The sequence below is a fragment of the Falco naumanni genome, chromosome 3, assembly GCF_017639655.2.
Source record: "Falco naumanni isolate bFalNau1 chromosome 3, bFalNau1.pat, whole genome shotgun sequence".
Classification (NCBI taxonomy): Eukaryota; Metazoa; Chordata; class Aves; order Falconiformes; family Falconidae; genus Falco; species Falco naumanni.
Window position 1 is genome coordinate 108,443,929 of NC_054056.1, and position 20,094 is coordinate 108,464,022.

At 50.2% G+C, this 20,094-nt stretch overlaps 2 protein-coding genes and 1 long non-coding RNA gene across 5 annotated transcripts in view; 1 reads left to right on the plus strand and 2 right to left on the minus strand.

Moving 5' to 3' along the window:
* BOP1 (BOP1 ribosomal biogenesis factor) overlaps positions 1-245 on the minus strand; it is a 69,615-nt gene extending 69,370 nt beyond the window's left edge. The window contains exon 1 of the mRNA XM_040587400.1: positions 109-245. Coding sequence (XP_040443334.1) covers positions 109-117 — 9 coding nt within the window. The 5' untranslated portion in view covers positions 118-245. The remainder of the gene's footprint in view (positions 1-108) is intronic.
* A 379-nt stretch (positions 246-624) lies between these two features.
* HSF1 (heat shock transcription factor 1) overlaps positions 625-20,094 on the plus strand; it is a 72,131-nt gene continuing 52,661 nt past the window's right edge. Inside the window, exon 1 of one of the 3 annotated variants that reach the window (XM_040585833.1) lies at positions 625-991. In XM_040585833.1, the coding sequence (XP_040441767.1) occupies positions 866-991 (126 nt within the window). In that variant the 5' untranslated portion in view covers positions 625-865. The remainder of the gene's footprint in view (positions 992-20,094) is intronic. The other 2 variants (XM_040585832.1, XM_040585835.1) reach the window with 2 other exon arrangements.
* LOC121084424 lies at positions 3,392-6,970 on the minus strand. Its single transcript, XR_005826723.1, has 2 exons — positions 4,344-6,970; positions 3,392-4,185 (listed from the first exon to the last, which is right to left on the minus strand). It is a non-coding gene; the product is annotated as an uncharacterized LOC121084424 (long non-coding RNA).

The window sequence follows — 20,094 nt, forward strand, 5'->3', positions numbered from 1 at the left end:
CCCCCGGAAGAAGACCGGGACCGGGCCGGACCCCCCCGCAGTGCCAGGGCCCCCCGGGACCGGGCCGAGCCCCACCGCCCCCGTAACCATGGCAAGGCGCGCCCCGACCTGCTCCATGGCTCCGTCCCGCGACCCCGCGTGCGCCGCCGGCCGCGCCGCGCACCACGTGCGCGCAGGTCAGAGGTCACGGCACCGCCCCCCCTTCCCGCCGCCCCCGTTCCCCGCCCAAACCCAGCAGCGCCCAGACGGCGGCACCGGGGCAGGGGCGGGGGGAGGGGGAGCCGTGCTCCCAGTGGCGGCGGGGGGGGGAGGGGGGGTATGGGGGGGGGGGGGGATTTGAGGAGGGGTCAAACGGGAGAGGTGACTCGGCGCGGCGCGCATGCGCACAGCGGGAGCGGGGCGGCGCACTGCGCTTGCGCGCGGGCCGAGCGGGCAGACGCCGCCGTCGCGCCGGGGGGACGGCGCACGCGCAGGCGGGGAGGCCCGCCGCGGCGGCGGGGGCGCCGGCCGGGGGGGCGCACGCGCGCGGGTTGCCGACAGTGACGTCCAGAGTTGGGGGCGTGTCCCCGGCGCACAGGGGGCGGGGCTACGCATGCGCGCCGCGGCGCCGCGCGCGGGGGCCCGGTCTCGGAGGCGTCCCAAGATGGCGGCGGCCATGCTGGGCCCCGGGGGTTGCAGTGCGCAGGCAGCGGCCCGGCCCCGCGGCGGCGGCCGCCGGCGGCACTGAGCCCCGCGCCGCCCGCCCGCCTCGGTCCGCCGCAAACCCCACCTGGCGGCGGCTTCCCGGGGGCGGGGGGCGCCGGCGCGCCGCGACCTGCCCCGGGGCCTGCAGCCGGGCCCTCAGGGCGCAGCGGCGGCTGCCGCCATGGAGGGGCCTGGCGCGGCGGCGGTAGGCGCCGGCCCCGGCGGCAGTAACGTGCCCGCTTTCCTCACCAAGCTGTGGACCCTGGTGGAGGATCCCGACACCGATTCGCTCATCTGCTGGAGCCCGGTGAGTCCCGGTAGAGGGGACGGCGGCGAGCGAGGCCCCCGGGCCTGGCTCCCGCGGGCTTCGGGCGCGGCCGCGGCCTCCCCCCGCCTCGGAGCGACGTTCCCAGCCGCGGGCCTGCGCCGCGCTCTGTACTGGTGTGTCACAGCATCGCAGCGGTCCCCGCGACGCTCCGGGCCTCACAGCCGCTCCTGCACGCTCCTAATTAGAGGTGCTGCCTCTTTCCCCTGCGGGTGTCCTGCCCGTGCAGCTCATTACCCCAGCTGCAGTACCTCGTGGGGAAATGAGCTATCCCTTGTGCTCAGGGAGGCAAAACACAGCGTCCAGGCGCTCCTCTAACTGTTCCCAGCGTAGGGGATGCTCCGTGGCTTTCAGCCGTGTCATTATTGCAACAGGAGGACAGCCTGTGCTGTTTCTGTCGCAGTTTGTGGTTGCACCAGTCATGCAAGTCCCGTTTTTCCATCTTTTTTGGCTGCCTGGGGAAGCTTAAGCTTTGTCTAAAAGATGGTGATATCTGGAGCCAAATGCCACAAGCATTTGTTTTTCGGAGGCAGTTACATCTGTGGTGTTTACTGGAGATCAAAGGGAAGAAGTTTTTTGCTGTTAGGTTCTTAACCTGGCAGCCCAAACAGTTAAGTAGAAATAGGTTCCTGTGAATACCCTGTTACTCTGCTTCCAATACTGCCATGTTGCCTTATTTCAGCCACAGGTCAGATGTTTGCTGCTAAAGGTATTGAGTGAAGAGAAGCACAGTAGTATTGGTAGAAGCAAGGAAGGGCTGCCATAGAGAGGTTTGACTTCAGGTGGGCATGAGGAGCTAAGACAAGTGGAGCCGCCTCTCAGGTTAGTAAAACATGAAAGATAAGGACCAAAATAAAAGCAGAAACATGCTGGGCATGGTTTTTCGAAACCTGTGGTGGTAGCTGCTCTCCACCAACTCAAAACTGTTTGCTTATCTGACTCAATGTGGCAGTAATGAGATGAAAGACCTGTGCTGTCTGTTTGCTGCAGATATTGCATTGCTCTTAACTTTGCAAGTCATCGCCTCTGAACTAATGCCTTGCCCTGTTACTAGAGCAAAGAGAGGTTTAATGCCTTGTGCTTAATGAATCTGTGTTCAGTTTTGCCTTGCTGAAACACTGTGAGAAGTTGCATTTAGGGGCAGGGGACGAGTGGCCTTACTCCATTCCCCACGCCACTGGGAACTGTGGCACACAGGAAGGTCACCTGGCTCCAGGGGGTGGGTGTGAGAGACGACGTGGGAACACTGAAAACTTTGGGCCTCTGAGTGCGGGCAGGTTTGCTGTTTGGTGTTTTAAGTTAAGCTGTGCCACTGGGGAGGCAGAGTAATACCCACGGGATTGGTATCTACATGCAGTCGGCATGCTTTTGCAAACAGGTGTATATATATATATAATTTGCTTATGTTGACAGGTAAAGAAAGTTGCCTACGTCTTTACATTTCTCCTTGCCCAAAAGATCTTGGCAAGTATCCTGAGTGAGGAAGGGAAGAGGTGCTGGTGTTGGGGCTGGAGTTCCCCTTTGGGAACTTTGGAATTCTTCTTTGGGGTTATTGCTCATCAGGACCATTTTGGTTTGTAGCATGACTATCCCAGGCTTTACTTAGCCCACCCAGGGGGCAAGGGACCTGCAGTTGGTAGGTGAGAGTGAAAAGATGGGAAAGGGAGATTCATACACTGGTTTTGCCTCTGAGCACGTGTGCTGGGTGAGGTACATGTTTGCTGTGGGGTGACAGTGAGCAGTGTGATAGCTTGGACTGAGGTTCTGCCTGAATTAAAACTCTATTCCAAAGCAACTTTGCCAGCCTGATAGATTATTTTTTTTTTAAGTCCTTTATACTCTTGATAGGTGGATGAATCTTCTAGGTCTTGACAAGAACTATGAAAGCATGGTCTGGACGGATACAACTTAAAATTTACTGTTAAGTCTTAGACCCTGATGATCTGCACTTTGGAAGCAGGGTTCTGCCTGTGTGGAATGGCTGTGTCAGATGCCTGAGCTCCTTGTTATTCCTAGTGTTGAAAGTAAATATGGTGCAAGTTGATGGAATCTGTGAAGACTTGGGGAAGGATCAGGTCTTCCCCTAAGTAGTTCTCTCACTTTTTGTTGTTGTTGCTGCTGGTGTTGTTAATACAGACGGCGATACAGAAACAAAGTAGGTGATTATCCTCAAGCTTACTTGGGTAATCGGCTTTCTTTTAATTTCCTTTAGTAATAGATGGAAGAAACAAAGCTGTAGGTGTTCAGGAATATGGATCTCTAAGTGGCTGCAGAAAGGAAAGGGATCTTTTATGTGCATCTGAGGAGAAATCAATTCAGTAGAAAGCATAAAAATAAACATAAAGGGGAGGTAAAGAAACACAACAAACTTCCAAAAATATGTGTGTTCTAATTCGAATCCTTTGAAGGTAATATCTTCAAATTTTATTTGTGATTACATGGCACACTTTTCCCCCCCTGAGTTTCTCAACTTTTAAAAGTCTCTTGTCCCTACAGCTAACACCAATGATCTAAACGTCCCCAGGTGTCGTCACTGCAAATCTGAAAGGCAGAGTGGGGTTTGGGCATTTATCATGTCCTCAGCATCAGAGGCTGTGACAGCTGGGTTTCTGCCCTGCCTCATCCATAGATCCCGCCCTGTTTTCTCAAGTGTAAGGTTGCCACTTTGTGTTCAGAGATCTTGGATTTGCTAATCACAGAGACCGAGAGTATTGTGGGAAAGTACCACAGCATACTTGCACTGTCACCAAAGCCTCTCTTCAGTCTTGGGCAGCCTGCTGAGCTGTATTTTCCAAAGGCATGCAGATAGAAATGCATTTTCCTCATTGTTTCAAATCAGTCAGTACTCTTCGTGTCTAAAGATGTGATGGCACCCAGCGGAATTGCTGGGCAGGAAGTTTAAAAGGCAAATCTCTCGTAATGTCGCTCACAGATTGTGTAATTGCTCCCCACAATGATGGTACACAGGCCAAAACCGTAGAAGAATTTGAGAAGAGTTCAAGGAGGGTGGATTGTTTTCTTACAAAACACGATGTCTGGATATAATTTCTGCCCTCAAAAGTACCAGTGCTGCTGTTTACTGGTATAAGTTTGTTAGGGAAGGTTGATGTTGTCTTGCTTAGACTTTTCCCCGAGTGTGTGAGGTGGTAACTTGTCTCTCTGGACCTTGGTCTGACCTGGGACAGAAGGTCATGTTAACTCTGCAGCAGATTTCTCCATTGAAAAAACCCAAATTGCAGTACATTTAGGATATAAATAACATGACTAATTGAAGACTAGTTTATTTGTGATATTATTTGCTACATTTACCTCCCTCTCCAAGGCATGTACTTACCTTGACTAGGAGTTAGGTGTTGCCGAAGAGTGCAGACCATCTTTGCCTCTCTGCTAGGGATTGTTGGGCCTCAGTGAGCGGATTCAGCTTTTTGTCCTCTACTGGCTGGGTGTTTCTGGTTGGTGCCCCACCCCTCACCCCCCCGGATATTTTTCTGTTGAACTGGTGGCTTTTAGTGACCCATCCTGCTGCCATTACTGCCAGAGGTGACAGGAAAAGCGTACCTGGGGATGGTAGGAAGAGGGGGGACAACCTTTGATGGTAGCAGCCACCTGTTTAAATTGAGTTATTTGGAGGGTGGACAGCTTGTGAATCTCTGCCAGGAGATGCTCTGAGGAAGCAGCACTGCATTTGCTCTGGTCTTAAGAGAAGCTTCTTCTTAGTTATCTGGCTGCTGTCATGCATAGACCTCTGTTCTGGCTTGGCAGGCAGCTCTTGGGTCAATGCTGAACCTTCCCCACCTGCTTCCCTTGTGCTCGCTGTAGCACTTGTCCTCTTCTTGGTGAACAGAGCTAGTGAAAAGCTCAGAGGAGTGCCAGAGCCAGGAGAGCGGGGGAACGAAGCTGTGCCCACTTCAGTGTCAGTACCTTGGCTGCTTCTTTGGCTCATTTATGTGACATCTCACCCTGTCTGCTGGTGATTTGACACCCTCCTCTTCCCTCCTGACAGCCCCGAGTCTCATCTGGATCCAGTGAGCTGTTGTAGAGGGAGCTGAAGATGTGGTGCTTAGGGACATGGTTTGGGGGGACTTGGCAGTGTTGATGGTTGGACTTGATCTTAAGGGTCTTTTCCGACCCAAATGATTCTATGTTTCTGTTCTAAACTGGCAGAAAATTGGGTTTGCTTTTACTTCCACGGTCTGATGTGTTCTGGGCTTGGGTGAGCGTAAGGGCCAGCAAAGGTGGGTCAGGGCCACTCCTTGGCATCACAGGGTGCTAACATTGGTGTGACCACAGGTGAAACTGTGGCTGACAGTGGAGGTGTACAGCATAGCCCCAGTCATCTCACAGTGGCTAATTAAAGCAGCTCTAGTGGTAGTTTTGGCCCCTCCTAAGCTAAATCATCTCAGCAAAAAGGCAAGTAGACGGCTGCACAAGAACAAGCAGGGCTAGGGGCCGCCTCGGTGGTGGTGGGTCCATCCATCAGCACAAGCTGCAGCGTGCCATGCCGCTCCCTGGGAGGCTTGGAGTTGCAAGAAGCTGGGGGCAAGGTGGGGAGAGGTATGTTTTCTCTCACTCTGCTTGGGTTGTCCTGTCGTTGGACCCTCTGCTGAGCCTGTCATACCTGCTGAAGTGAAAGAGCCGAGCTGGTTCAGAGGGGTCCTGGGCACAAGGTACATGAGGGACGGAGCAAGACCTCCCTTTTCTTGCAGTTGTTGCCTGTTTTCTGGCTGGCCCTGCATCCTGTGAAGTTGTGCCTGTGGAGCATCATCTGCTAGAGGGAGGAGGTCCAGGCTTGTAACGCTTTGCTGTTAACGTTACTCATCTTGAAACAAGCCTCAGATTCAGAGCCATCAGCTGAGTTCTCCTCATTTGGGGAACAGCAACAAAAGAGGTGGGGAGGGAGGGTGTGGGAGAACACACAGAAGCTCCTGACCGGGAGAGTTAGGAGAAAGCCATGCAATTCAATATCCCACTCTTGTCCAAATCTTAAGCCTTAATTTAGAATATACTGAGCTTCGGCTGGTGGAGCCTGAGCATCAGTCCTTGTATCAACAGTCTAAAGCTGTTACAAAACTCCGTGGCAAACCCTGTGTCCCCATTTCTGCTGCAGCAGAAGCCCGAATTCCAGTACCAGAGAGTCCATGTGGCGAGGCACGGGGTGCTCCAGCCAGGCTGTGGTTGTTAGTCTGGATCAGTCCGAGTGACCCTGGGGCTTGCCCTGATTTAGACCTAGGAAGGTGGCTGGGCTATTTGAGAGGGTGACTCAGACTTTGAAAGCAACCACACGTGGAAGGGTGAGCCCTCCATGGCATGCTGATCTTCAGCGAAGTATGAGTGAGGTGCTGTTTCCATGCAGTCTGATGGCTCTGTTAATGCTCTTGGACAGTGGAGGGGAGCAGAGCGCATGAAATAACCTCATCAGCAGCTTGTTTTGCCTGTAAACACGCGCATGCTTTCTGCACAGCTTGCCAAATTCAAGGCCGGCTCTCAGGAGGTCAGTGCCGAGGTCCTCGCCTGCGCTAGGAAAATGACTTTGCTGAAACTGTCTGTCACCGGTTTGGTCCTTCAAAAACGCTGGAGACTCCTGGTGGCTTAACTCTTGGTGTGTGGGGGACCCCGCTGTCCTTCCTGCTGTTCTCAAACACCAGTGTCATCTCAAGGCAAGGTGATTGCTTTGGTGAAGTATGGCACAGACAATCTGAACGCGTAGCTGGAAATGAGGAATGTGCAGAAGAATTACAGTACTGGCATGCTTCTGATCTATGAAGTTCTGATTTATGGTCTGTGGAAGTTAACTGAAAATGGAGGAATCGGAAGGAGGAAGGGTTTATAGCTGCCAAGCAGCAAATAGGGAAAATGTGAGGTTTTGTCTTGTATTTAATCCTGCGCACACATAGATAATAGCAACTTTCATGGTTTTGCAAGCAGGAGTTGATCCAGTGTAGCATATAGGGTGAGGGTTTGTGAAAGGCACTGGGCTTTTAATAAAGTAAAATTTAACCATTGTTCAGAGCTTTTGTGTTTGAAATATTTTCAAATTCTGTTTGCAATGGAAATTCAAAATAAAACTTACTCCTCTAAGCATGGTGATCAAAACACTGCATATTTTTCCAGGGCAATGATAGCTGTAGCGTTGGATTTCCAACTGAATTTAAATTCAAGAATGTGTACCTTTTAAAGGTGCGGGGTTTTATCTCATTTAAGCTAAAAGCTGCATTTAGAATCACAAGGTGAAGGTCCAGGGTGTTAGGTAGGAGGTTAAAGTCAGAGCTTCAGGAGGAGCACTTGATGGAAAATCTCTGCTTGGAGCCTAAGAGTGCTGGTAGCCAAAAGAGCTGGAACTGCTCTCAGTGCTGCTTGGAAGAAACTTTGAGGTGGTAATCTGCTGACACATTGCAAAACTGGATATTCAGAAACCCTCCTTTGAATGAAACCTTGGCTTTTCAAGGTTTTGACTGTACCTTTTTCCTACATAAATAACTTTGCCAGCTTTTTGCATACAGGTGACATTGCTTGCCTGCTTCCTGAATGGCACAGGAGTGCTTGGACCGCTTCAAGGAGCAGTTTTCCAGTACAGGGATGTTTTTCTGGTGAAGGCTGTGTAGCAGTGGTTCCGTGCTTGTTTACACCAGGCGCTTCGTTTCTTTCCAGTTTCATTTCTTGTGCTCTGGTGGCAGCTGGCAAATCTAACCACGTGCTGCTGCGACAGGATCGCTCGGTTTTGGCCACAGGGATCCTGCCCCATGTTTGAGCTGACTCTGGTTCTTGTCAGAGCCTTTAGTGGACCACCTTAAGGCACTAATACTTGGTTTTCTGTTTTCTGCTGTGTCAGGGTTAAGGCTGCTCATGGAGGTGTTCGGTGGGAGCTGCTGCTGGCTGAGGGTAGGTGCAGATGTGGACGATGGGGCCGGGGAGGCAGAGCAGCCCGCTCTCCTGTGCCAGCAGCGAGTCATGCCGTAGTTCCTTGTGCCTCTTGGGAGCAGGAGAGAGATTCAGATCAACTGTATAAACTCGAGCATGGTGTGTTTCATGTGGTAGCGTTGGCCGAAGTTGCTAATCAGAACAATGCAATCAGCGTTTGGGTCAGCTTGATGCAGAGCTTGGAAAAAAACTTTCATTGCGGTAGATGTCAACAATTTTCCCCATTTTTCTGCATTTTGCTCATCAGAGAGGATAAGTGCACAGAAAGCTAAAACGTTAGTTACAGCTGGTGATTAACATGTATTACTTCAGTGGTTGATCTGTTGTGGAACTTAAAAATCCAACTCTGGATCCCACATTAATTATATAAATTCCTAGATAAATAAAATCTACTGCAGGTGCCATTGTGCTATTTGGTATGCCTTCCTCCCCAGTGTTATTGATAACAGGGGCTGAGGACTTTTCTCAGCCTCACTCAATGAAAACTTGTGGTTTGTCCCACAAAGGAGTGATTATTCCTTGCCTTTTTCTAGGTTTAGGGTATTCCTCACGTTTTTCTAGGTTTAGGACTCCCTGGTCTCACCCAGGAGGATTTCTGTTCTTGCGATACCACTTTCAGCACAGCGTGCTTTCACTTTCAGTTATAAAGAATGGTGAACAGCCAATTTTAAATCCCTTTGTATACACACAAGTTCCTTCTTTACTTTTTTTTTTTTTCCCATTAGCAATGTATTTTTCACAGGCTGTGCTTTCTCTTAATCTTTAATGTTTTGTAAATAAAAGTGCAGATGTCTTTGCTTAGCTCGGAATGCTCATCTACGTGACTCCAGTAACTGCTGCACAGAAAATGTGTTGGCTGTAGGCAGGTAAGAACTAACGCAAGATCAGCGAGTGAGGAACCAGCAAAAAAGAAAGCAAATGTGTTGTTTGAAAATACTTTTGTTACATTTCAGGTGAGGTTACTAGCTGGGCTCCCCAGGGTTCATGGGGTCTGTCTGCTGTAGTTGTTCTAACAAAGATTGGCTTCTGATGATGTTGGCATAACAAAGGCCCAGCTGTGTGAAGTGAAATGAATAAAGTGGGAAGGCTGGTATTGCAGAGCCTTATCTTGCAGGGAGGCTTGAGTCAGTCCTGAAAAAAGACTTGCCTTTAGGAGTGGTGTGGCCCTGTGCATGTGAAATGCAAGGTCATGCAAGTAAATTATTTTTGCTATCTTCTGGGAATTCATTAGTTATGCCCACAGGTGGTTGTTTCTTTTCCTGCTTCAAAACCAAAACCACGCTTTGAAGGTTTTCTTTTTTTATGTTGGTGTGTGTGTGAGCTCCGTTACCTGATCTAATCCACAGTGTGGTCCCCAGAAACCGGCTGGGTTTTGGCAGCACTGCATTTGAGTTGGGAACAAGCAGTAGTGGTGCCTGAATACATTAAGCTGATACTTTGATGTAGTTTAGCAATATGAAACTATGGTCTGAAAGTTTTATTTCCTCAGCCCAGCAAAAAAAGTGGCTGGGAAGAGATAAAGCCTAAATGAACGGTATCATGTGGGTGTGAGCTTCCCTTAATGAAAAATTGTAAGTAAAAGATAAGAAGGGGGTTGGGTCTGCGCTCTTGTAGGCCTTGTGGCATCACAAAAGAAGTCTCAAGGTGGGGGTTGGAACTAGATGATCTTTAAGGTCCCTTCCACCCCAAACCATTCTGTGGTTCTATGGAGACTGAATAAATAACGTGAATGCAGTTGTGCTGCAATAGCTTGGGGCCAAACCTGGTCACCCTCAAGGTCTCTTCATGTCCCTTACTGTGTGGATAAGCAAGCTGCTGCTCTATTCCCTCCTGCCCTGCTAGCTCTTCTCCTGCAGGATTCCTCACTTGTTTGTGCCTTCCCAGAAAGTCTGTCTGTAGTAGGAGCCGGTGGTGCTCTGCCATGCTTGAGCAGACTGGGGCCAGCAAGCTGAAGAAACAGTGTTATCGTTTAACAAAACAAAACAAAATTATCTTCAATCCATCCGTTCAGTCGGCAGTTTGTCTGTAGATGCTAAAAAAGACCTAGCGTTGATCAACGGCTTTGACCTTGGTTCTGCCAGTGCTGTGCATGTGATGGAGGGATTTTTCTGGTGGAGTGTCAGAAAACTTCCGTCCTGCTCTGCTGATGTCTGAACTCTGGGTAAACTGGTAAAATTTCACCTTGGCAGTTATTTGTGTTAAGTCCCCTTGTGTATAAGATTGTCAGCACCTTACAGGTTTGTTTGGATTTTTTTTTCTTGTGAGCGAAAGCTCGTCTCTTCCACACTGTTCTGTGTACACAAGAGGAATGCAGTCAGACCTCAGGTGGTGGCAGGTGTCTAATCGTGGTGTGGATGAGCTTCATGAAAAGTCAGTCTTCAAAAAGTTGAGTTTCAAATCTCTGTGCTGGAAATGATGACCTGTTTAGCTTTTTGGACTGGAGCAGGATTCTCTTTCCATCACGCCGAAGCTGGAAATAGTGCAGTGATTGTGCGCGAGCTATGTTCAATCAACACCAGCATGTGCTCTTTCTGTACAGTGGCAGGGAAGGAGAATTTCTTTCCTAGAATTACATGTTTCCCAAATGTAACATGAAGAGTCTGTAAACTGTTTCCCACAGAGGCGAACACATGGCTGCGGGAGTCTGGGTTTGTCGCACGCAGCCTGGATTACTGAAACTCAGTGATGGTAACAGCGTGGTTTCTTGAGCAGCTGAGCTGGTGTCGTGATCAGCCCCTCTTTGTCCTGTCTCCAGTGCTTATCGGGCTGGCTGTGAACTGGTTCAGCTCCTCACGGGTCCCGTCCAGCTTGAGACGTTCTATGAGCTGTCTGGCCCCACGGGAAACCATTGTAAGGTTTCTGAATTATTAAGTTAGATCAGTCTCGGAAAAGGAAGCAAGACGGATCTGTGGAGCGTCATGGTCTGTGCAGGGTGATGAGAGGATACAGCTGAGATCAAGGGGAAGGAGAGAGAGGACAAACTTTTGGTTGCAGCACACCAATGCAGACATTCTGCTCATCCTGCATTATCCCATCCTGGAACTAAATATGATGATGTGCATAGACCTCAGCTAGCACGCTAACCCGCTGTGCCAGCCATCGCATGTACCCTGGATCCACAACTTCCAGTTCCTTCCTTGGAACAGCCTGCTGCTGCTGTCATGGTTGGTATCGACTTTATACACTGAATTTTTGTACTTTTAGTGAAAAGTATGTAAGGATAGGCACCCCTGTGTGGCCTTACCTCTCAAGCAGCTGTAACAGGACAGTGTCCTGTGTCTAGCTGCAGGCACGGTCACCCAAGGTAGCGTACCGATGAGTTTGTGGAAGGTCACACGAAGGCTGGCTTTCAGCTCCCAGTTCATTCTTGTGAAATCGGAAATGTGCTGAATTCAACAGTTCTTAGCACATGGTGAGGATACTTCTAATTGAGTCACTTCGGTGCTTGCTGCTTGGGTCTAGCGACTTCCCAACCACCTTCAGCCCCGCTGGGTACAAATGCTTCCCAGTCCAACGCTGCATACAGCAGCTGCGCCGCAGTTGGCAGGTGAGTCTCCTCCTTTTAACTGTGTATGGAGGGCGTCTCCTAAACAGTAGGTCAGGTGCTGATAGCAGGAAAGTTTATTTTTTTATATGTTAAAAGGTGTGTCTTTCAACACTCCTATCTACAGGAAAATGAGGCCAGTGCATTTTGCTTTAAGCCAGCATGTCAGGATTTCTGCTCATAGCAGTGTTTGTACCTACGCTGGTACTGACACAGGGTTGTGGGACTGCATGCATGACTGTGCTGGGGAACTGGTCCTAGTTAAAACTAACTGGACAAAAAATGTAGATCATGGAGTAATTCAGGTGAGAAGGGACTTGTGGTGGTCTCTAGTCCCAGCTCCGGCTCAGTGCAGGGTCTGCCCCGGGGGTCAGATCAGGTTGCTCTGATCCTGATCCAGACTCGCTCCTCTGTGCCACAGCACCTTGTAGGTGATGTCCCCGCTTGTGTCTGCCTTGTGACTATCCTCCGCTCCTGTCTCTCCTTCCCTTGCAGTGCTGCTGGTTCTTGCTGCTCCCCTGACGCCCCGAAGCGGTTTCTTCCCCAGGCTGAGCAAGCCTTCTTCCCTCAGCCTCCCCTTTCCAGGCAAGAGCTGTGGTCCCATCGCCACCCTGGTGAGGCCCTCCGCTGAATTCGCTCCAGTTTATCCATGTCTTTGTGGTTTTGGGGCCCCAGGCTCTACCCACTGTCCAGGCAGCGTTTAGCAGATGCTGTGTAGAGGGGAATAACCCCTTCCCGTGATCCCCTGGCCACGCTCCCATCCTGCCCAGGTCGTTGATTTGTGCAGCCTGGGGTGCTGTGGGCCCCTTCACGCTGCCAGCACAGTCGGCTCTGTCTGCCAGGACCCCCAAGTCTTCTCCACAGCCTGGGCCAGCGGGACAAACTGCTCTTGTTGTGGTGAGACAGAGCGGTTAGTGCTGGGCTGCGGGAACTGAATTTAACAGGGCTGAGTTGCTTACAACAGTTGCTGTGTTTGGAATGGGAGGAATACATGTTTCAGAGTGGGATTCCTGACACCCAGCAAACTTCTGGTGTGAGCCTTCTCTGACCCCAGCACCGCATGTTCTATCCAAATGCTTTATTAATACACGAGCAACCCCTGGGACAGGAACCAGAACCCACAGTTTTGCTCCCTCCACTTCCACCCCTCCTTGGGGAAGTCTCCTGGTTGGCCTTCAGACCAGGATTTCATCTCCTCAGCTTTCTCTTCCTTGCTACTGTGGCTGCACCTCCTGGGAAGCCACCAGTCCGTGTGCTTCTGAGCCAGGTGTTGGGAGCAGGCTGTGGTGCAGAAGGTATCAGCCTTTTTCCCTGCCAGCTGTCATCTGAACGTCTCTGAAGTTGTCCGTACATCCTTTGAGAAGCCCAGGGAAACCCATCCTGGCAGCTCTGGCTGCTTTAGGCAGGCAACAAGTGCACTGCTACGTAAGCCTTCAGGTGGTTTGGTTTGGTCGAGCTTCTTAGTTGGCACTCATCGTGTACAAACACCGAGTAACCTGGAGGGATGACAGCTCCTGAGCCAATTTGGATCCTGCCACACTGGCACTGGTGCCTGAGGCTGCGGTCGTGTAGTCAGTGCTTTTGCCATGCTAGTGAAAGGCCTTGTTCCATTCTGGTAAGGTCCTTTTGCTAGAGATGGCTTCCTTCTTCACTCTCCCCCCCTCCCAAGACATCCATTTGCTGGAGCACTGCCAGAGTTGCTTCCCCAACCTGGGTTCAGCAGCACCTCCAGCAGCAAGCAGCCACGATGCCTGGGCCGAGGTGGCAGCGAGGAACTGGGGAAGGCAAGCTGCTTCCAGCCACCTCCATCTGGGAAGTTCCATGTTTGTCTAACCCTGAGGTGGCCAAGTGCAGCTTGTCTAGGGGCAGAGCTGCCTGGGAAGCAAAGCCTGAGCCCTCACAGGTCACAGGCAGTATTTTAAGATCAGTAAGGTGGTACCAGAGCAGAACAGGCAGTGAGCTGCCCTGCAGCCTGCTGCGCCTCTGGGACTACAGATTTTTAAATAAAAGATAGTTCTTCTGGAGCTGGCATGCTCTGAATCAATCCAGAACAGTGCTGCTTCATAGCATCTTTAAGGTGGAAGAGGAAAGAAACAGGTAAATTTTTCGAATTCCTGGGTTTCTAAGGCTTAAACAAAGCCATTGTATTGTTGGAGAGGCATGAGGAATGCCTAGTTAATCTTCATGGCTGAGTAAGAGAATTTAATGGGGTTAATCTTGCTTTCAACAGTGGTGGAGCCACAAAGTTGGGGGGGGAGGCAGTTCTTGGGGTTTGTTTTAATATCTCAGATGATAGCTATAAAGGTGTTCAGAATTTTAATGATCACATTTAAACTGGAGTCTGAGAATTGTCGAATCTCATGCTAGCCTCACAAATTTGAGCATTCCTAGTGCTTGTTTTTAAAAAACTTACCATCATCCCTTTTTTTTTTTTTAAATATCTACTATAGTTGATCCGCTTTCATTTTGTAAGGATTGCATTTCCTGGTGTGCCTTCATGAGACTCCAATAACATTACTTGGGGTTTTTTATGTTAGGTCATGGTTTTGCTGCTGCCCTACCATCTGGGTAATTTCGCTGCGCAATGATGCTTGCATCGTAGTGATCAGTATTTCCATTTCCAAAATAGGTCTGGCATGTCAGTCAGATGTTGGGAAATAGTATTGAACCTTTTATTTGTTGCTCTAAAGTCAATATTTTCCTGAATTTTCCTGCTTATTTCACAGATCAAGTCTCTTATAAACTCAGTTTCCAAATACGTAGAGGATCCTAAATTATACTTCAGAAATGAGATTTTCTGTCTATCCCGAGGCCGTGGTAAGTGACCCTGATTCTGCAGTGCTCCGAGCTGAAGCTGATGTAGTGTAGGGTGTCAGAGCGGTCGTGGTTATCAAAGCTTCTAGCTCACCTGGGCATGACTGCAGCATTTTTTAAAAAAAAATGTGATTTCTGTTACTTATTTTTTTAAAAAAATAATTATGTTTAGCAGTACCTGTATCAGAAATAATGAATATGTAAAATCACTTTGCCAGTTCTTTAGAAGTTTTCAAATGGGGGCCTGCTTGCTGGTGGTGGTAGATGGAAAACTGTTGGCCCATGTTATTTCTAGCTCGTTATCTGCAGAGGAGCTGGGAGATGTGGTGGTTAGCAACCAGGCAGTGAAGTGATTCCTCAAATTAGTTGATGGGGGAGGAGGTAATGCCTACAAGGGCTTAAATCTATACTACCCAGTGTCCTTAGCTTCCATGTATAGCATGGAGGATGGAAGGGCAGAAGCAAGATGATGGGGATTGTTGGTTGGGGGAAGCCATAGTTTTTCAGTAGTTGGTGTTTGGATGGATTGCTGTTCTGGACACTACTGCTCACAGCTGCTGTGCCCAACTGTTTCTGATGGATTGACTTGAAGGTGGCAAAGAGGAAAACCTGACTGCTCAGAGAGGCAGCAAGAACAGGCATGCTAAAAGATCAAAGAATCAGATAATGGTTTGGGTTGGAAGGGACCTTAAAGACCATCCAGTCCCACTCCCCTGCCACGGGCAGGGACACCTTTCACTAGACCAGGTTGCTCCCAGCCCCGTCCAGCCTGGCCTTGAGCTCCCAGGGATGGGGCACCCACAGCTGCTCTGGGCAGCTTGTAACAGCACCTCACTGCCCTCAACAGTAACAAATTTCTTCCTGATATCTGACCTAAATCTCCCCTCTTTCAGCTTAAAGCCATTCCCCTCGTCCCATTGCTACAGGCCCTTGTACAAAGCCCCTCCCCAGCTTTCTTGTGGGTCCCTTCAGGTACTGGGAGGTGCTCTAAGGTCTCCTCGGAGCCTTCTCTGCTCCAGGCTGAACCACCCCAACTCTCTCAGCCTGTCCCCGCAGGAGAGGTGCTCCAGCCCCCTGAGCATCTTCATGGCCTCCTCTGGCCCCGCTCCCACAGGTCCGTGTCCTTTTTGTGCTGGGGGCCCCAGAGCTGTACACAGCGCTGCAGGTGGGGTCTCCCCAGAGCAGAGCAGAGGGGCAGAACCTCCCCCTCGCCCTGCCGGCCACGCTGCTGGTGGTGCAGCCCAGGGCACAGTTGGGTTTGTGGGCTGCGAGCGCACGTTGCCGGGTGCTGTTGAGCTTTTTGTCCACCAGCACCGCCAAGTCCTTCTCCTCAGGGCTGCTCCCAACGCATTCTCTGCCCAGCCTGTGTCTGTGCTTGGGGTTGCCCCAACCCAGGTGCAGGACCTTGCCCTTGGCCTTGTTGAACTCCATGAGGTTCACACGCGCCCACCTCTCAAGCCTGTCGTGGTCCCTCTGAATGGCATCCCTTCTCTCCAGCGCGTCAGCCGCACCACACAGCTCGGTGTTGTCAGCAAGCTTGCTGGGGCTGTGCTCAATCCTGCTGCCAGCAAAGGTGTTAAACAGCACTGGTCCCAGTGCGGCCCCCTGAGGAGCGGCGCTTGTCACCGGCCTCTGCTTGGACATTGAGCCATTGATCGCAATTCTGAGTGCAGCCACCCAGCCGACTCCTTGTCCACCGAGCGGTCCATCTGTCAAGTCCACATTCACCAGTTTAGAGGCAAGGATGTCATGCGGGGACAGTGTCAGATGCTTTGCAGAGCTCCAGGTAGATGACATCAGTTGCGTTTCCCTCGTCCACCAACACTGTAGCCCCAGCATAGAAGGCCACCAGATTTGTCAGGCACAACTTGCCGTTAGTGAAGCCAATGACTTCCTTATTTTCCGTGTGCCTTATGACAGCTTCCAGGAGGATCTGCTCTGTGATCTTGCCAGGCACGGAGGTGAGATTGACCAACCGTAGTTCCCCAGGTCTTCCTTATTTCCCTTTCTGAAAATTGGGGTTACGTTCCCCTTTTGCAGTCAGTGGGAGCTTCACCAGATTGCCACGACGTCTCGATTACTCCGGACATTGTGTTTGTCATTGCAGAGAGCAAATAACTTGTTGTGGGGGAAGGAGCAGAAGGTACAGAGCAACCCGTTGGTGTGAGAGCACCGAAACTGTAAGGTTGTCTTGGGAGCCGGAGGGGCTGGGAGCATTTGGGGCAGCTCTGGGGCCGCAGGCTCGCGATGCCTCTGGAGGGACGGCCGCAAAGCGGTCGTACCCTGTGGGCAGCTTTAATGTTTTCCGATTCATGGCTCTAGTTCCAGCTGTGTGTGAAAAGACTTACAGCCTTCAGTCCCGTTCTGCAGTTTTTGGCTCCTTAACCTCAGCCATTCAGTGCCGTCAAGAACTGATTAACAACAAAGTTTGAGCAGCTTACTGCATTGCAGAACTACTCTTGCAGAAAGATGTTTTCTCAACAGAAGTGCCCTTCTGCAATCTTAATTCTGAAAAGGTCATTGAGGGTTTCTCTAAATGTCCTGCTACAGAGCACACGTAGGCAGTAGGGAGCGAGGCAAGTCACGCGTGGTGGCTTAGAAGCAGCACTTGGACTCGGAAGGAGACTTTTCTACACCAGGACTAAACTCAGCCACTTTTCCAGATCGACTCACTTTTCTTACCCAGCATCGGTTTCAGAAAACCCTTTTGGGGCATCTCAGGTTTTTTTTGTTTGCCAGAAGAATAAATAAATAGTCTCTCAAACCCACGAGGCTTTGGAGGTGGAGGATGGGAAGAGCAGCAGGGTGCCAGTGCAGATGTGGAGACCTGGAGTGTGCAGTGGGTGGTCAGAGCCGGTCTAGACTAGGAGTGAGTTTGGTGCTGGCCAACACGTTGAAGATGTCTAGTGTTACATGAGTCATTTTGACTTCGTGTTGTCCCCCTCTTAGGGAGAGCTGAGGCTCTTGACAGAACAACCTGATGTGTGCTAAAATGTTTGATGCCGTCTCAACTAGACTTGGAACGTATCAAGATAAAAGTATACCAAAATTACGCAAGATGAGCTGTATTTCGTTTACTGCCGGAACTTTTGCACTGCCTTGTGAAGAGATCTGCCTGTGCTGTTCCTTCCCTTTCAACAAGCCCTGGTAACTGCAGGGAAATGGTCCAACCTCTGCACTGTCCCATTGAGTCCCATTAACGCCAAGCGTGGTTCCAGGTGTGCAAGAGATGAGTTTCAGCTCAGGGGGGACTTCTGCCAGTCCAGGGAGCCAAGATCCTTCTGTTTTCATCCCCTAACGGTGCGGGAGAGGTGGGATTTAGAGCAGGAGCCCCCTCATCCCCTTTCTGCAACATAAGCAGTCACCCCAAGAAAGATGCTTAACCTCATTCATATAAGCTAGTTGATTTTAAAAGGAACATTAATGACTAACTAGTCTGACCTTGATGGTTTGAAGTGCTTTGGAAATTATTCTGAAGAGGAGAATAACTGAAGCTATAAGAAGTAAATGGAAACAGGATAAAATATGACATAGGTTTACCAAAAATTGATTGTATCTCCTCACTTCTCTGGACATGAAATCCTTTTTTTGGATAAAGGAATTGGGGCAGATCTAATGTGTCTGGACTTCCACAAAGCATTTGATATTTTGCCACATGGAAAATCAGAAGTGAAAGCAGAGAAGCTGAGGATTAATACAAGAATTGTGGGGGAGGCACTGGCTAAAGCAGAGACAACAGTTTTTGGAGTGTCCCTCCAGTCTGCAGAGAGGTCATGGCAGAGCTGCTCGAAGATGAAATCTTGGAACAGTCCTTCTGAATGCGTTTTTTGTAATGACTTTGGCACAGAAGGTGAGCTGAGAAAAATTTCACAAAACATTGCTGGGCTTTGTTAACACGGCGAAGATTTGGGATGCCGTGCAGAAGAAACCAGATGACCTTGAGAACAGGCACGAGGCAGAATTTGGTTGATGCCTGTCCAGGGCTGATTTAGCCATAACTCTGCAAATAATCCTGTCACAGGCGATTTAATTTGGGTTGGTTTCCCTGTAAACTTCTTACATACCTTAGGCCTCTGCCCTTCCACCTTGCTCTCAAGTCTTCTACTGCTCCGTGGTGGCAGCTACTCCAAGCAGCAGTAGCCATGTGCTGGGGGCACATGCCAGCTGGTGGTGGGCTACCCACCGGGGGGGGGGGGGGGGGGGGGGCCACGGTGCGGAGAAGAGCTGCTTGAGCAAAAGGTAGTTGGTGTGAGCCCAATAAAATGTGCATGAGCTGGCCATAAGTAGTCTGGAAATGGGAATATTTCTAAGAATTGCAGAAAGAAATGCTTCAGTGGTACAGTGTTAAAAAATACGAATTTTAGGATGAATAACGTTATGAAGGAAGACAGCAGTGTGGTGCTTCTGACAGTGTTTGATCTGAAGGCTGAGAGCCTGTCCTCAGGCCCCTCTTCCTCCCCACTCCCCTGGAAGGAGCAGGTACTGCACTGAGATTTGGGTGAAACTCCTTGAAGTTGAGGGGCGTAATAGCCATCCTTCTGTGAAAACAGAGGGAAATCTGTTCCGCTTGTTAGCAGCGTGGATGGGGTCCTGTGGGGCAGCTAAACCTGGGGGAGGGTTCACAAGGGCGGACAGGAGCAGTTCGGTGGGGAGGTGGTTTGGGGGCTCTGGATGTGGATAAAGAGAGCAGAGTATTTTGGATGCGGTGACGTACAGCAAGTGGTTGGAGTTCACAGAGGAGACCACCAGCAAACTTGTTTATCTTCCAGGAGCAAAAAAAGTAAGAACTCTGGCAGGGAGCAACTCCAGCACAATACACCCCACCCCACCACCACCCCCCGGAATGGGACTCAAAAATGGTTTCTTTGCCGTGGGTTGCCATCCTTAGGAGGTGGCTAGCATGTGCTTCCTTGCTTCATTGCCTTCTTTCTCTTGCTTTTTTTGCTGTTGGAATCAACTCGGAGTACTTGTAAATATTGGATAAAGTGTAAAGGACCTTAATGAAGACAAATACTCAAACACAGGTGAATCCTCTGAGGGAGTAACAAAACTCATCCATGGACCAAAAAGCCTGAACTGACAACTTCTAATAAAACCTTACCGGGTTTTGTTACTGGCAGGCAGAATCTTTTGAAGTCTGCTTTGGGGTGGGGTTTTTTCTTAGTAGTCTTAATTCTTTAGAATTAACACCACATTGAATTTGCCCAGGAGCTTTAAAGGCAAGACATACCTGTCTGAAAATCAAGTCTTGTGGCTATTTCGTCTGATACTCTTAAGTCAGTTCAGAAGAGCTTGGCCTCATCTTCTCCCTGAAGGTTTGTGCTGGGTTGTGGTGGCTGTCTGCAAATACTGTGCACCAGGAGAGAGAGAGAGAAACTGTATATCAATACCTTAAGGGCGAGTGTCAAGAGGACGGGGCCAGGCTCTTCTCAGTGGTGCCCAGCGACAGGACAAGGGACAACAGGCACAAACTGCAACACGGGAGGTTCCGTCTGAACATGAGGAAGAATTTCTTTACCTTGAGAGTGACAGAGCACGGGGACAGGCTGGCCAGAGAGGCTGGGGGTCTCCTCTGGGGACATTCAAACCCCACCGGGACATGGCCCCGTGCAGCCTGCTGGAGGAGAACCTGCTTTAGCAGGGGGTTGGGCTGGTTGGGCTCCAGAGACCACATCCAACACTCACCGTTCTGTGGTTCCGCAGATGCTCATGGTGTTTCACTGTAGTACCGATCTGGCAAGACTGGAGTTTGGGGCGCTTGTGGTTTTTGTCTTCATCTTGTTGCTTGGCACAGTAACAGCCACAGGGG